Source organism: Mytilus galloprovincialis, chromosome 3 (genome assembly GCF_965363235.1).
Source record: "Mytilus galloprovincialis chromosome 3, xbMytGall1.hap1.1, whole genome shotgun sequence".
Classification (NCBI taxonomy): Eukaryota; Metazoa; Mollusca; class Bivalvia; order Mytilida; family Mytilidae; genus Mytilus; species Mytilus galloprovincialis.
Window position 1 is genome coordinate 91848353 of NC_134840.1, and position 16177 is coordinate 91864529.

The window sequence follows — 16177 nt, forward strand, 5'->3', positions numbered from 1 at the left end:
GAGCTACTATTTGATTTTTAGGTGGGGGTGGGGGGCTAGAATGAAAAATTTTGTCCTGCATTTTTTTTTAGCTGTAATCTCTGTCCTGCCTTTTTTTATTTTTCACTCTGTTCGGTCCAGCCTTTTTTTTTTTTTTTTTTTTAGTTTATCCTGACCTTTTTTTTACCTAAATCTTTCCTTTCTCCATTACCATCAAAATTTGAAGGCTATTTCCTGTTTGGCGGTAAAATGGCGGATGTTGATGTTTTGAAATAATTTTGATTATTTTTCACATCTTTTAAAGTAAGAGATGTCAAGTAACACATAGTACGTGACACATACTGTTCAAATTTTATTAAGAAACTCTAATCATCCCACATAAATGAATAAGACCATTGCTTTACAAATTTAAAATCCACAGAACGTCAGAAGTCTTGTCAAATTTTTGTGTATGTCCATCTGTGAATTTGTAGATCTGAAAGCTTTGGTATATAAACAACAGAAATGAGAGCGTATCTGGCTTTCTGATTGATAATCAATCCAAAGGCATGTAGGATTTAAACGCACAACTGCAATACTGTGTTTTCCTTCGAGTTTAAAGGTGCATATGTGGTGTTCCTATCAACCCCAGACTTTATATACTATTAGTAATAGTATAGAAAGTCCCTTTATCAATGTATGATCTTCCTTAATGATGAGGGTATGATACATCTTATCGCTGTTTGTTCTAAATTCTGTATTCTGTAGGTGTCGCTGTTGACACTGGATTGTCTCCCTTGTAAATATTTCACTCTGATAAACAACTCATTTGTACTCTAAAAAATTTTAAAATATACATTTATCAATAAATGAAAATTTAGAAGAAAAAAAATATAATAATAATGTTTCATTAATCAAACCGGTATGACTCACAAATAAAGTCACCCAACAATCGCATTAGGTCCGAGAACACAATTATTTCGTAGTGCATTTCTTTTAGAACATAAATGAAAATAAAAACAATCCCACCTGCGCTTTCTCAAAGAAACTTTTACAGTGTGTTGTACAACTTTTGGGACAAATTATATCAAAATTATAGAAAACTTCATCGGCTCTAACTCAAAATATGGACAATTGTATGTTTAGGGCGTCTTGAAATCTTTTGACAGCTTCCGAAGTGCTAATTTTAAACCTTTTTCAGCTGGACCAAATCACTACTTTCCTTTAAAATTCTGGACCCAAATTTTTTTACAGTGTAATTTCATCCCCCTACTTGCAATTTGAGGCATTAAACATGGAGAAATAAAATTGGAAGGGGTATAAAAATTAATGGCAAGTAACCCACTGTCAACACTAGGGACTATATTTGTGAACAACGAAAATCAAGGGACGACAATGGTGGTCTCGGACCATTAGTGTTTCATTAGAGACGGAGAAATTGTAGTTTTTTTCTATTGACAATAAAAGTTTCCAAATCAATATGTAATGATCCCATGTTAAAGTATATCTCATGTATAAGTTTCTGTCTAGTCTCTTCATAATTTTCACAAAATAGTAAATAATGTTCCACAGTTTCTATTTGACCACATGTACATTCACACTTGGGATCTATATTTTGATGATTTTGTTTTATTAGGGTAGTATCCGGATCTTAAAAGTTCTAATAATTTTTGCTGTTTTATGATCTGGATAATAAAATATTGATTTTTTTGCTGACATTCTGGTGAAAATTGTAATAAAATCTTCCTGTATCAGTATTGTCCTATCGATGTTACCACTTTTTATTTACTAACATTCTTGCTGCTGTTTTAATATCTTGTTTAGTTACTGTAATATGAACTTCTTTTTGAATTTGATTTGCCTCTTTCATGTCTTTAGCTGCATCTAAATAATTTACGTACATCACATATAAATTCCTGTAAAATTTTGATGTCACAATAGAAAATAATTGACACAATAATGAATAACGGAAAAGTTATTGTTGTATGATGTCAAAAGTTCAAGCAGGATAGATTTTCAAATAGCAATAGATGTATGCCCTTCACCGTCTGACCTCAAATTGGTTAAATTTTACTGAAAGAAAGTGCACCAAAAATTACAGGTAACATCAATGGCAATTGTATAGATCAAATATAATGTCAGTGGCAACTATTAAGAAATCTAATTATCAACACCTCAAGGGACTTACATTGACAGCTGATTGCTAATTTTACATTTTCTCGCATTGTTGAACAAGGTTACATCCAATGAAGGATCATGCATGTTTATATACTGATATGAACTCTTGCTTTTTATATTTAATTTATGTGTGACTAGCTTGATATGTATGTTTTGTTTTACTTGTTGCTCTGCCGGTTTTGAAAGCTCTTCAGAGCTTATGTTTGTATATTTTGTACTTGTATTGCATATACCGACTCTAAATAAAGCTTTTAATAAATTATGTCTTATTTTGTTGACAACCATTTCACATGCACTTTTGGCAGGAAAAATACTATGGAAACACATATAACAGACAACGCTGTCTGGTTATTTATAGACACTTAAAGCAAACAGCTAAGGCCTAAAATAAAATATTGTTTGTTTCCCAAATCCCGACTGACCCTGCAAAAACGGTGCTACTCATGAAATTTTATTGTCAAAACTAAGTCGAAAATTATTTTATTCATTTATGATTTTCAGGCTTGCCACATCATCCGATATTGTTCAAGCTTTTTGGAAAAAATAAAATTATTTCCCTACCTACCTACCCACATCTTGCTTGGCAGGGTTGGGATTGGGGAAACAAACAATATATTAATTAAGGCCTAAAATATGAGTACTAGGAAACTTAGTAAATATAATTCCTTGTTAACCACTTGAATGCATTTAAATAAGTTGGTAAGAGATTACAATGGTATGAATTTACCGCTCGAACTATTAACGTCATACAACAATCACTTTTCCATTGTGGCGTCAGGTATTTTATATTATGACATCAAAATTTTATGGGATCCTGTGTGATGTTCCGTAATGGCGGACATAGAGCAATAACGTGTATTTTGACCCTCTTCCATTCGCCCTGATTTGGTTTTATTGCTCAGTATAAAGACCTCACAATGTGCTATGATGTGTCAGAAGTGCTATTTGCCTTTAAAGTCAAATGAAACTTCAAAATTAAAATGAAATAATGCTTTGGTTTGTTTAAAAATAAATGGTTAGTTTTTATTAAAATTCTTTGATTTTTCCAAATTTAGAAGAAAATTACTTTTTTAATTGTTTGCCTCTAGTAAACAATTTCTGACATATTTTCCGTATGCAGTGAACTCAGCATGACCTTTTTTGTGAAAATTCTGGTGATTACAATAAACAAGGATCTGTCATTAAAATAAACTTTTATCTTATTGTACATGTTATACACACGCTCAATATCCATACTTCTTTGGTGGTTGTTTACTATAAAGGTGACAATCTGCAAAACTACAGCTACAAATCACAACAATTAATTCGCTGCCAGATTTTCACATCATAACAGACAGAGAGAAATGTTTTTTTGACAAATATATGATATCGATGTGTAAAAAATGTTTAAATTGTGCACAGAATAAGTTTATGACATATACATGCATTGGTTCAAGTATTGGATAAACATTATTTTTCCCCAGTCACTTGTTTCAAATGACTTTCATAAAACATGCACATGTTTTTCCCTTTAATTTTTGCGATAGGGAGAAAAATCCTGTTTTTAGTTCATGTGAAATATTTCAAAATGCAAGTATTAATCATTGTGATCATTACCCCATCACATTTTTCCCAATGATAAAAACATCCCAATAATTTCAGAATATACAGTATACTCAATTCTTCTAAGCCTGTACGATCTTACCTTGTTTTTATGTTGTGAAGTGATCCACTGTGAAAGTAACCCTTATTTTACTCTACATTCATTTGACATTCTTAAAAAAACCTGACCAGAAAATCCACCCAGTTTGTTTTAAACAGTCTGCACACAATTTCATAACATTTTCCTGTTATTTAAATTTTTAATTTTACATTTCAGATTTATCACAGTAATATGTAGGATAACAAAAATATTGAAAATGGATGTGGACAAAATAACAATTGAAGACTGCATGTGCAGTATATGCATGTGCATATTTGTAGAACCAGTAACGATGCCATGTACACACACTCTCTGTATGCCGTGCTTTAAACAAAATGTAGAGGCAACAAGTTTGACCTGTCCATTGTGTCGAAAGAGGATATCTACATGGGCAAGGAAAGCAGCTAGGGAAAAATGCCTTGTAAATAAAGCCTTATGGGCAAAGATTCAGAGTATGTTTCCTGACAGAGTAGAAAGGAGACTTGAGGGAGAAGATCAAGAAGATGACATGGCAATGGATGGTTTGTTATTGGTTTTATACAAATGTATTACTGAAATATTGTCTGTTCCTGTTGAACATTTACATAGGGTTGAAAATAATAAAAATTACTGAAACTCTTTTTTGTTCTGTTAACAAAAGAATTTTTTCTGTGAAAAATCTTGAATATGGATATGCAGGTATAGGCTATTTAAATTGAAACTTTGCTATTTTGACTGTTGATTTATGATAAGTCCAAGAATAAGAAAATATATATGTTTGTACTGTACAAAACACTATAATAAGGCCAAATAAAAAAGTATGTGTGGTTCCAGTTACAGCTGAAAAAAAGTTAGGGTAGGTAGGTAGGGATTTTTTTTTTATTTTATGGTTTTTTTTACATTGAGTCTATGGGAGCAACATTCTGACTTTAACAGTGCTTAATGAAAAATGACAGTAAAATCTTTAGGGTAGGCTGTTTTTAAGCCGAAAAAGTAGGGATGGTAGGGTTACTGGAACCACACATATATTTTTATTTGGCCTAAGTCTTATTCAAGAAAAAATGTCAGGATTGGTTACAATACAATAAAAGGAACATATGTTTTGTCATCTATGAATTAGATATTCAACCAACTTGTGATGGTGTTTGCTGTACAAAATTTTCAAAAGGGATTATTTAGCAGTTAAATAAATTGTCATAAATGTTAAACATAGATTACTAATATAAAAACATGAAAATAATACTTTTGTGTCTGTATCAGTCTGACATACTAAACAGAACACTTCTAACTTTTGAACCCTGAAGGATTCATACCTGTACAGAAATTCTAAAAATAACGCTTTTGGCATGCATTCATACTTATATGACACATGAAGGCTGAAAATAGAAAATTATGTTAACTTAAATTTTTCTTTTTTCAATTTTCAGTATTTCATCCTATCATAAACTTGGCAAGGCCTGGAGAAATAAGACAAGAATATGAAGAACAGTTGAAAAGGGTATGTTAGTCATATTAAAGAAATTAATATTACTGCACTCTTATAACTGAAGCAACACTAGAGTGATCATTGTGTCCTTCAAGTTCATACTTTCTATTAAAAAATCCTTCTTGAACAGACATTTGATTCAACGATAAAAAGAAACTGTATACAACAAAAATCTACAAATAAGTCAACCTGATCAAAATGGTCAATAAAATTCCTTATATATTTATGTAGATTGGCCTTAACACAGTCTTTACACATTTTTTGAGTTTTTGAGTTATTTAAAAAAGTTTTAAAAAATTGTTATTTGTATTTAGAGAAAACAGTAAATAACAATAATTATTCCATATTGATAAAACTTTAATATGTTTTTCTGTATGAATGGGATTTTGAATAAATACAGTAAGCATATTCACCTGCGGAAAAAGGATATTCACTGCGCATAATTTCGCGTGCTTTTACCTGCACTATTTTGGTAAAAAAAACGTTTGATGTTCAATTGGTTTTAATTAATAATTGCCATTACATACATTTCTCTCGGAATATGGAGTAAAACAATTACTGTCTTTTTTTCAGTAAATATGTGGTTTAATTGACTTTTGAAAAACTGATATTCACTTAGGCCGTTGGCCTCAGTATATATCAGTTTTTCAAAAGTCAATAAATCTACACATTTACCTCATCAAAAGACAGTAATTGTATATTATCAACCAGATCAGATATGCAAATAACTGACGCATTTCTGAAATTGTCAGTTAACTCCTTTTTGGTGTTTAATAAAAACAGGCATTCTGCATGTTCTGTGAGTATTGTATAGCAATTCATTGTCCCCTAGCAGTTTAAAAATTTGTTGTATAAAAACAAAATTAAAACTGATCTATAACTTGTCATGGTGTTAACTATATATAACAAATATTAAGTCAATATGTTCAAGCATGATGAAAAAAGTGTTGAAAACTGATTATTTTAGTGTATTTTTTTTTAAGTCCAAGGACCAAAACCCTGCACAAAATCATTGGACAACAACAAAAATTTGAACTTGATCTGTAACTTGAGATAAAACTGTGTACTAATTATCAAATACATATCTTCAAAAAAGGATTTTTTTCTTCAGAAAACTGATTATTTTTAGTGAATTTTTTGGGCAAAGGATTATAACTCACAAAATTAGACCGCAACAAAATTCAAACTTTTCATTTTAAAACAATACACCAAATATCAAATCAATATCTTCAAGCAAGAAATTAAAAACTGTGGAAAACTGATTTGACAGATGGACAGACAGACAGATGGATGGAGAGCAATCCAAAAGTCCCCTTCGACTTTGTCTGTAGGTGACTAAAAAGAAGATGTGGTGTAATTGCCAATGAGACAAATTTTCACAAGAGATCAAATGACACAGACATTAACAGCTATAGGATACTGCATGGCCTTCAATAATGAGCAAAGCTCATACCACATAGTCAGCTATAAAAGGCCCCCAAATGACAAATGTAAAACAATTCAAATGAGAAAACTAACAGCCTAATTTATGTACAAAAAATGAATGAAAAACAAATATGTAACACAGCAACCAGCGACAACCACTGAATTACAGGCTCCTGAATTGGGACAGGCACATCCATACAGAATTTAAAAGTTAAAAAATTATATTATTCCACACTGCAATGGATTATGTTGTATATTCTATAAGCTGTATTGCTTCTGAATAAAGTATTATTATTATTATGCTATTACTGAAAGTATGTTATATGCATTTATTAGTACCGATCATTGAATGTTGTTTGTCCATTTAGACTTTAAATTATCTTAAATGCTTCACATTAATTTCTTTGTTTACTTTTATGTAAAATAGCAATTTTCTCTTAATCTCACATTAAAATACTTTATCTACTTTAGCTTGAGAAAGAACGGGAACTGGAGAGACAGAGAGAACAGGAGGCTAGTGAGGCCTTGATAAGAAAACTTGAGGAGGAGCAGAAAGTCAAGTCTGTACATCAGCAGATGATTGAAGAAAGAGATCAAGAATTAGCTAAAGAATTAGGAAATGTAGTCACTGAGGTATTTGTAGTTAAATTTAAATATCTGTGAGCTTAATACAAAGTAATGGCTTTGGTTATCTGTCCAAAGACATTGAAACAAATGCCATATATTAACCTGAATATCTTTTGATAAATTGGAATGAAATTTTTATTGAGAATATATACTAGGAAGGGAAAGACAGCAGATGCTAAAAATAAAGTATAGAAATTTAAAGTGTAATTTGTTGCTTGATAGTGATTATTTGAAAGACATTTATTGTATCAAAAAAATCAGATTGAACATTTTAGGAAAGGGAAAAGGTCTACTGATATTAAGGTCAATAAATCAAAGGTAAAGGTCATACACAAAAAAAGACACATCTGTATTTATTGATATAAATTAATTTACCCCCAGAATCTTCATTACTAGATGGCTGTAAGCATATAAATTGGTACACATTTCAAGTACTGTAAATTCAGTCATTAAGTCCTACATTTATTTATTGTATATATCTGAACATCCTAAATGAGAGAATTGTTCTAATAGCAATTTGCACAGGAATAAGATATATAGAGCACAAAATATTAAGAAGTTATTTTAACCATTCAATGCTCACAAGCACTATGATTATGCTATATTAATAACAAGAGGGTTTTCTCGGCTTGAATCTCATTGAAAGTTTGAAATACCATTTATAATCTATAGAAAAAAAAACGTTTCCTAGGTAATGTCAATGAGTCAATGCTAATGGTATCAAAAGGTTCTCTTTCAACTTTACTGGGAAAACCCATATCATTGGAGAAGCATAATGAAAAAAAAATATAAAAAATGATCAAAGCAAAAATTCAGAAAATAGAGATAATTATACCTTTTTCCTAACACTTGTTCTTGACCTTCATATCATTATTGTTATTTACCTTTATCATTTTACAGGCTGGTACAGACAGTCCATTCAATTTACTTTTAAAGGAATCAAAGAATCGCTTAACACGCAGTAGAGGCTCATCAGCTGCAAGTTCAAAGCAGAGTCCATTAACCATAGAATCATTTATGCAAAAAATGAGAGACGCAGAGAAAATGAAAGAAGCAGATAGATCTGCTGCTAGGAATACAGACTCACCATATCCTTATACGTGTTATACTCCATCAGACAAAGGCAACCATTCACGTCCTTCTACAGTGACAATTAGTTCAAGGTCATCAGTGCGATCCTCAACTAGTTGTACAAGTTACAATACAGACCCTGACATTGAATTGGAACTTGTTACACACAATGTCCATTTAAATGAACAGACTGATCAGTTAGAAAAGAAAGATCGGATGAAAAATGTCTCGACCACAGCTGTCCGTAGTGAAAGCAGTCAAAGTTTGGATAGTATAAATCAAGAGTTGAATCATTTCAAACCAATTAAGACATGTCCTGTCACTCCTCCTAAGAGATCTGCCAGTGGTAAGATAGTGGAAACACAGGTAATAAGAACTACCCCAAGAAATCTCTCGATGGCCGACTCTTTTTCACCCACCACTTCAAAAACTATGTCCGACATAGACGCAGGCAGTCCTGTAATGAAAAGACGCCTATCGGAACTTGAAGAGGAAAGAATGTCTCAAGTGGAACAAAATTCTAAAGCAACAGAAACTGCCATAGGTAATACAGAAGAAAAGAAAAAAGGCATTTCTAAATATTTTAATATAAAATCCAAGTCGCCATCACCATCAGAGAATATTCCAAATTTTGTGAAGAATGTTGAAAACAAAGGTATAATTCTGAAAAAAGTTGTGATACCACTAGAACCTATTTTTGACAGTATCGATGACATCAGAGATTTCGATGATGTTATGGCGCCATTGATGGAGATTAATAACATTCAAAAAAGACCTTGTATAAAAGATAAACCAATAAAAGTTAGACAGAGGAATAACTCTAAACAGGAAAATGTGAATAATAATTCAATATTAAGTCCTCAGAGGTCGATTACAGATTGGTTGTCAAACACAAATAGTGCTCTGAAAAGTTCTCCAAACAGTTGGACAAAAAACAGTAACAATAATTGTGGTCAGGATATGGATGTCGATTCTAAAGAAGGCATATTGAACTTAGATATATCGGGTCATGGTAGAAATAATAAGTTGAAACTTAAAAAATATCCAAAGCGTAAACATGCAGCTTATCATATTAGTGATTATGTGTATCCACAACTAAGTCCCAAGAAGAGAAAGATATGCATTGAGTTAAGTAGTGATGATGAATCTAACAATGGCGATTCAGAGGACGAAAGTGTAGATTCTGTTCCTTCTAGTCTGTCTTCAATGAGGTCATCACGATCGCTACGTTCAGATAGTGGTAGAAGGCATATTAAGTCTAAAAGACAAAGGGAATCGACAAAACTGAGAGAAAATGGAATGAAAAAACTGAAATCTGTTGGACATTCTAGACATTTAGAGAAACAAGAACAGGTTAAAACTATGCATTCATTTCTGCAACCGAAAGCTAGAAATGTTCGGATAAAAACAAGTACACATAGTGCACAAAGTTTACATGATAGTGTATTTAGTGACAGTACTGTTAAATCTGTTAAACTGACGCAAGAAGAGGCAGATCGCCAATTAGCATTACAGCTTGAAAAAATGTTTAAGTATGAAGAAAAGAATAAATTGACTGCCATTAGAATGAAAGGATCAGACAATGAATATAATTTTAGACGAAAGTCAAAACATCTATCTGAAGAATTTTTATAGTTGACAGAATAGAATTTCAGCTACCATAAATGTAGAATGTGAAATATGTTTATTTGCCCTATAACAAATTGAAAAGATTAATATAACAGAAAGATAACTGATGTAATGGGAAATTTTACTACCAATTTCTTATAGAAGAGTTTATTTTTAGAGGTAGTTGAAGGAGAGTAAACGAACTTATATATTATCAGGGCCTTTTATTGTTTGTTTAAATAAACTTATATGTTTATCTAGTATGGTAGATTATAAAATTTGTTTAAAACTTCATGAATGAATTCAAATTTTCATACATTTATAATTTGCCAGTAGTGACTACACAGCCAATTTTGCATAGGTACTATTTGTGTACTGAAAATCTGTAGTACTGAATATTTACTTTTGATATTAAGTACTATTTTTTTACTTTAAAATTATTGTACTATTGTAACTATTTACGTACCTCAGTGATATTGTTGGCTTTTTTCAAAACTACCTCTACCCTTTCTTATTGGGAAAATATGTGTCATTTTCATCAAATTAGGAAATTTAAAATAAACCATGAATTTGACTGAAACTTTAATTTACAGACCCATTTCAAGAGTCAAACCCTGCTTTAAAATAAGACTCCATTTTGTGGGTGATGATACATAAATAGACCATCAAATGTGCACATATAGTCATTTTAGGCAAGAAAGTTGTTTAAATGAGTGTTTTTCAGTTTGTATTCATGCACAATTACTACTGAGACTGCACTGTTTGGGGAAAAATTGTGTCTTTTTGGGAATAATTCATTAAAATTAATATGTTTGAAATCATAATTTTAAGAGATTTGAAATAGACATACAGTCGACTCTCGTTATCTCGAAGTCAGTCAGACCAGAGAAATATTTCGAAATACACATAGTTCGACTCAAACGAAAACCGGAAGTTTGACAAACCAAGGGACACAACTCTTGCTTAACTTGGTTAAGCTAAAATAAATCCGGGTGAATATGAGAAAGGGATCGATATTCTGGTATCAGATCGATGTATTTAAATGTCATGGTCTCTCATATTATAATAACATTATTTTTACTTATTCTATTGTTTCAGTTACAATTTTTTCCTATGGCTTTTTTTCGAGAGAGTAATTTCCAATCGTAAGTTAAGTTTTTCAGGTCGGTTATAGTTGACAAATTTATTTATTCTCGGATACATGAGATTTTAGAAAATTTAGATTTCTCTTGATTTTGTTTAATCTCACTCTTTCTTTTCAAAAGAAAATATAACAAGATTAGAGAGGCCGATTGAGTAATTTTTAGGTGATTATTTACGGAAGTCATAATCCTCACTTTATACACAACCAAGCTCATCAGTATAAATCACAATTGTTTTGTAAACATTTTTTAAAAATACTTTTTCTTGAATATAAACAATGTATCACTAATTATTTATATAAATTTTTAGGTAAACACTCGTGGAAATAGCATGTCATAATTAAATCAATACAGTGGTCAGTGACCTGAAATTTAATAACACGTGTATTGTCAGATTAACTCTTCGATCAATTTAAATCCCGGAGGTCATGTTTTGACATATGTGTATTAGTTCGAGATAAATAATGAATTTTGAATGCTTTTGTTAACCTTGGGACCGTAAATTTAATTTGACTCAACCGAAATTTCGACTCATCCAATTTCAACTCATCAGGAGTCAAATTACGTACATTCATATAGAACAAAGTTCGGGACCACGTGAAAACTTCGACTCATCCGAATTTTCGAGACAACGAGAGTTAACTGTACTATCAAAATGCTGAAAATGTAATGTTGTAACCAAAAATATGTAGGGCTTAAATTTTCAAGTACAAATCAAGTACTGTAAAATACAGGTACCTAAATAGTACAATAATTTTGGAGTAACAAAATAGTACTGAATATTAGAAGTAGATTTCCAGTACTACAGATTTTTGGTACAGACATAGTACCTATGCAAAAGTAGCTGTGTAGTCATGTTCATATTGTTAGTGTTCAGAAAATAAAACCCAAACCGGTTTGGGTATCTTTGGGTTGAATAACAAAATTTTCTCTAATTCTTACACGATTTATCCCTTTCCTGACATTTTGATTATTTTTATTTAATCAACGTGTGGATCGTTTGATCTCAGTTCTTCATTGGTCAAAATTCAATTATGACGTCTAATTTTCATGCTTTCCTCTGAATTTCCTATTGTGACGGCATGAAAAAACTTATTTAAAAACATGGTCACCAATATTGCCTTTTCTTTTACAAATGTATATAAAAAACAAATAATTTACTTATGATAATAGACAGTCACTTGTTTACCTTTTGTGTAAAGAATACACAAGGTAATTTAGACCTGATAGGTTCATGATTCATAATGTAAATGTTATCACCTACTATCAAACTGTCGCACAACATTTCATTTAACACAGCAAGAGAGATTTTTTCTCTAAATATTTATGAGTGATTTACTATAAAAGAAATTCTAGATCTCCCTGTTTTTTTATCATCTCAAATGCAATAGATCATAGATGTTATACATATTATTTATAATTGTAAATTAAATGATTAAAGCAATATTTCCTTCAAATTGTAGGAAATATCTGAAATATAGTTTTTCTTACTGAATTACCTGATGTGTTCTGAATGTATTTGTGTTTGTCAGTTCAAGGTCAAATAAAACCAGAGGTTGCAAGGAAGACTGTACATTGTAGAAGCCTTTTTTATTTTTAATTTGAACAAATATCAAATTACCAAATGCATTATTTGTTGGATCAATAAAAACCTTTAGTTTTTTTTAGTGTAGAATTTTTCATCAAATTATTCACTGTATTATGTAAATACTCCAAATTTCTAGGGGCATTACACTTCCTTGTTAAAACATAATGTGTTTATGTGTATAGAAATTGAATTGGAAAGTTCAGCTGTTAACAGTTAATATGAAGAATAAATTTACAAAAATTTTATTTTCAATCTTTGAATATTTATATATAAGAATCTTATGTATTAGATACACAGTATCTGTATTAGTGTATCTAATATAAATTTACACAAAGATATTATTGTCAATGCAAAATGTTAGTTTTTATACACCCGTCAAAATATTATGGTATACAAATGTCCAGTGTCCGTCCGTCTGTCTGTCTGGGGTAAACATGTCGCACCGTAACTTGAGAACGACTTATCCAAATTTCATGAAACTTCAAATAGTTGTTTGTTATGATGGTCAAATGATCTGTACCGGTATACTTTTTGGTGAAAATAAGATTAAAACTTTTAGAGTTACGGCACTTTGTAACTAAAACAGGGGGGTGGTTTTTTTGTCGAGCCTGCAACTTTTGTTGCAGAAAGCTCGACATAGGGATAGTGATCCGGCGGCGGCGGCTACGGCGGCGGCGTTAGCTAACTTCTTGAAAGCTTTATATTTTAGAAGGTGGAAGACCTGGATGCTTCATACTTTGTATATAGATGCCTCATGTTACGAAGTTTCCGCCAGTCACATGTCCAATGTCCTTGACCTCATTTTCATGGTTCAGTGACCACTTGAAAAAAAAGTTCAAATTTTTTGTAATGTTGAATTCTCTCTTATTATAAGTAATAGGATAACTATATTTGATATGTGCGTACCTTGCAAGGTCCTCATGTCTGTCAGACAGTTTTCACTTGACCTCGACCTCATTTCATGGATCAGTGAACAAGGTTAAGTTTTGGTGGTCAAGTTCATATCTCAGATACTATAAGCAATAGGGCTAGTATATTCGGTGTATGGAAGGACTGTAAGGTGTACATGTCCAACTGGCAGGTGTCATCTGACCTTGACCTCATTTTCATGGTTCAGTGGTTATAGTTAAATTTTTGTGTTTTGGTCTGTTGTTCTCATACTATATGCAATAGGTCTACTATATTTGTTGTATGGAACGATTGTAAGGTGTACATGTCTAGCGGGCAGATGTCATGTGACCTTGACCTCATTTTCATGGTTCAGTGGTCAAAGTTAAGTTTTTGAGTTTTGGTCTTTTTATCTAATACTATATGCCATAGGTAAACTATATTGGGTGTATGGAAATATTTAATGATCTTTATGTCAGTCGCGCAGGTTTTATTTGACCTTGACCTCATTTTCACGGTTCATTGCACAGTGTTAAGTTTTTGTGTTTTGGTCTATTTTTTTTAAACTATAAGTAATAGGTCAACTATATATGTTGTATAGAAGCATTGTTAGCTGTACATGTCTGCCTGGCATGGTTCATCTGACCTTGACCTCATTTTCAAGGTTCATTGGTCTTTGTTTAGTTATCTTGGTTAATGTTAAGTTTATGGTACAGTTGTTATAAAGCTTAGCTTTTTACTTAGGACTATCAACATAATATCAATGATTAGTATAGAAGGCGAGACATTTCAGCGTGTGCACTCTTGTTTTCACATGTTGCACCTTATCTCAAAAGCGATTTTTGATTATTGCTTAAAACTTTACCCACTTCTTAGTTATATTAATCTTAAGATCTGTATACTTTTTGGTGATGATTCAAAATTTCATTTTTGAGTTATTCAGTATTTTGTAAAAAAAAAGGGGGAGTTGTTTTTTTTTTACATGTCACACCGTATCTCAAAAACAATTTATGATTATTGCTTAAAACTTTACACACTTCTTTGTTATATTAATCTCAAGATCTGTATACTTTTTGGTTTTGATTCAAAATTTTATTTTAGTGATATTTAGTTTTTTGTTAAAAAAAAAAAAAAAAAAAAAAAACATAAAACAAAAGGGGTTTCACATGTCCTGCCGTATCTCAAAAACAATATCTGGTTATTGCTTAAAACTTTCTCAGAAACCATTTATGATTTTGCATAAAACTTCTACACAAGACGATGGGCGTATCATGGGCTCATGGCGCAGCTGTTTATTTTAATAATTTAGGAGGGTGTCTTTCAGTGAATTGACCACATTTTATTTAAAAGTATGATAAATGCAGGATATCCAATTTCTTTAAAGACATTTTTGTGTAAATATATTTTACAGGAGTAGTACTAGTTGAAAGTTACTTTGTATAACAATTTTTGGATATCTACATATCTGTTTTATCTCTTATGATGGTGCCTTTACAGGGACTTTATTTTTTACCTTTCCCATTACAAAATTTTAGTTGATTATTTCCAAAATGTTTGTATAAATTACAATTTAATTTGAATTAGGATTTAATGCTGAACAATTTCAGTGTCCTAGCAAGGATTAAGGGCAGAGTGGTACAATTTTAAAGTATGTTAGCACCTTTTCTTGACTGATGTAAAATTGAGATTTTCATTAAAACTTAAGTAGCTAGGACACTTGAGTTCATTATCTTATCTTCATGCATAAACAGTAGATTTTTTTTTACGATAAACAGGCAATATAAAGACTTTTTTTATTTTAGTACAGTTTTATATTCTGTACACTAGTTTGGAGGATAATATGATTCTATTGATTATTTTTAACAACGATCTGAAAAATAAATGATACATTAAATGTCTTATATTATTTTATTATTAATAAAAGGAGTTTGGTATATGTCAATAAGACTACATCACAACTGTCAAGCACATCAAAGTGAAATATCCACACAAACACCAAAGAACATTATAAAGTGAAATATCCACACAAACACCAAAGAACATTATAAAGTGAAATATCCACACAAACACCAAAGAACATTATCAAGTGAAATATCCACACAAACACCAAAGAACATTATAAAGTGAAATATCCACACAAACACCAAAGAACTTTATAAAGTGAAATATCCACACAAACACTGAAGAACTTTGAAAGTGAAATATCCACACAAACACCAAAGAACTTTGAAAGTGAAATATCCATACATAACAACAAAAAAAAAAACAATGTTAAAGATCCATACAATAACTCCCGAAATTATTCCAGCAACATCAGGTGTTCCTGAGGGCACTGACTAGGACCAATACTCTTTTCTCATATTTATCATTGACCTACCGGACTATCTAAAACACAGCCTAATAAGACTCTTTGCAGACAACAGCATAATCTATCAGCCTATAACCTGCCTAAATGATTGCATTAAGCTTTAAGAAGACATCAAAAGCAACTATAGAAGGGGAGAAAGACTGGCTCATGTCATTCCACCCGGACAAATGTAACATCC

The 16177-nt window shown here is 31.3% G+C and overlaps 1 protein-coding gene across 2 annotated transcripts; it reads left to right on the forward strand.

The window, feature by feature from the left end:
* Positions 1-175: 175 nt before the first annotated feature.
* On the forward strand, positions 176-15528 carry LOC143069380 (uncharacterized). Of its 2 annotated transcripts, none has more exons than XM_076243980.1 (5): positions 176-282; positions 3995-4338; positions 5224-5294; positions 7179-7340; positions 8235-15528. In XM_076243980.1, the coding sequence occupies exons 2-5, from the start codon at positions 4035-4037 to the stop codon at positions 10038-10040; spliced, it is 2343 nt and encodes a 780-aa protein (XP_076100095.1). In that variant the 5' UTR covers positions 176-282; positions 3995-4034; the 3' UTR covers positions 10041-15528. The 2 variants fall into 2 exon arrangements, with proteins under 2 accessions (XP_076100095.1, XP_076100094.1); XM_076243979.1 differs by having other exon boundaries at positions 193-306.
* The last annotated feature ends 649 nt before the right edge of the window (positions 15529-16177 follow it).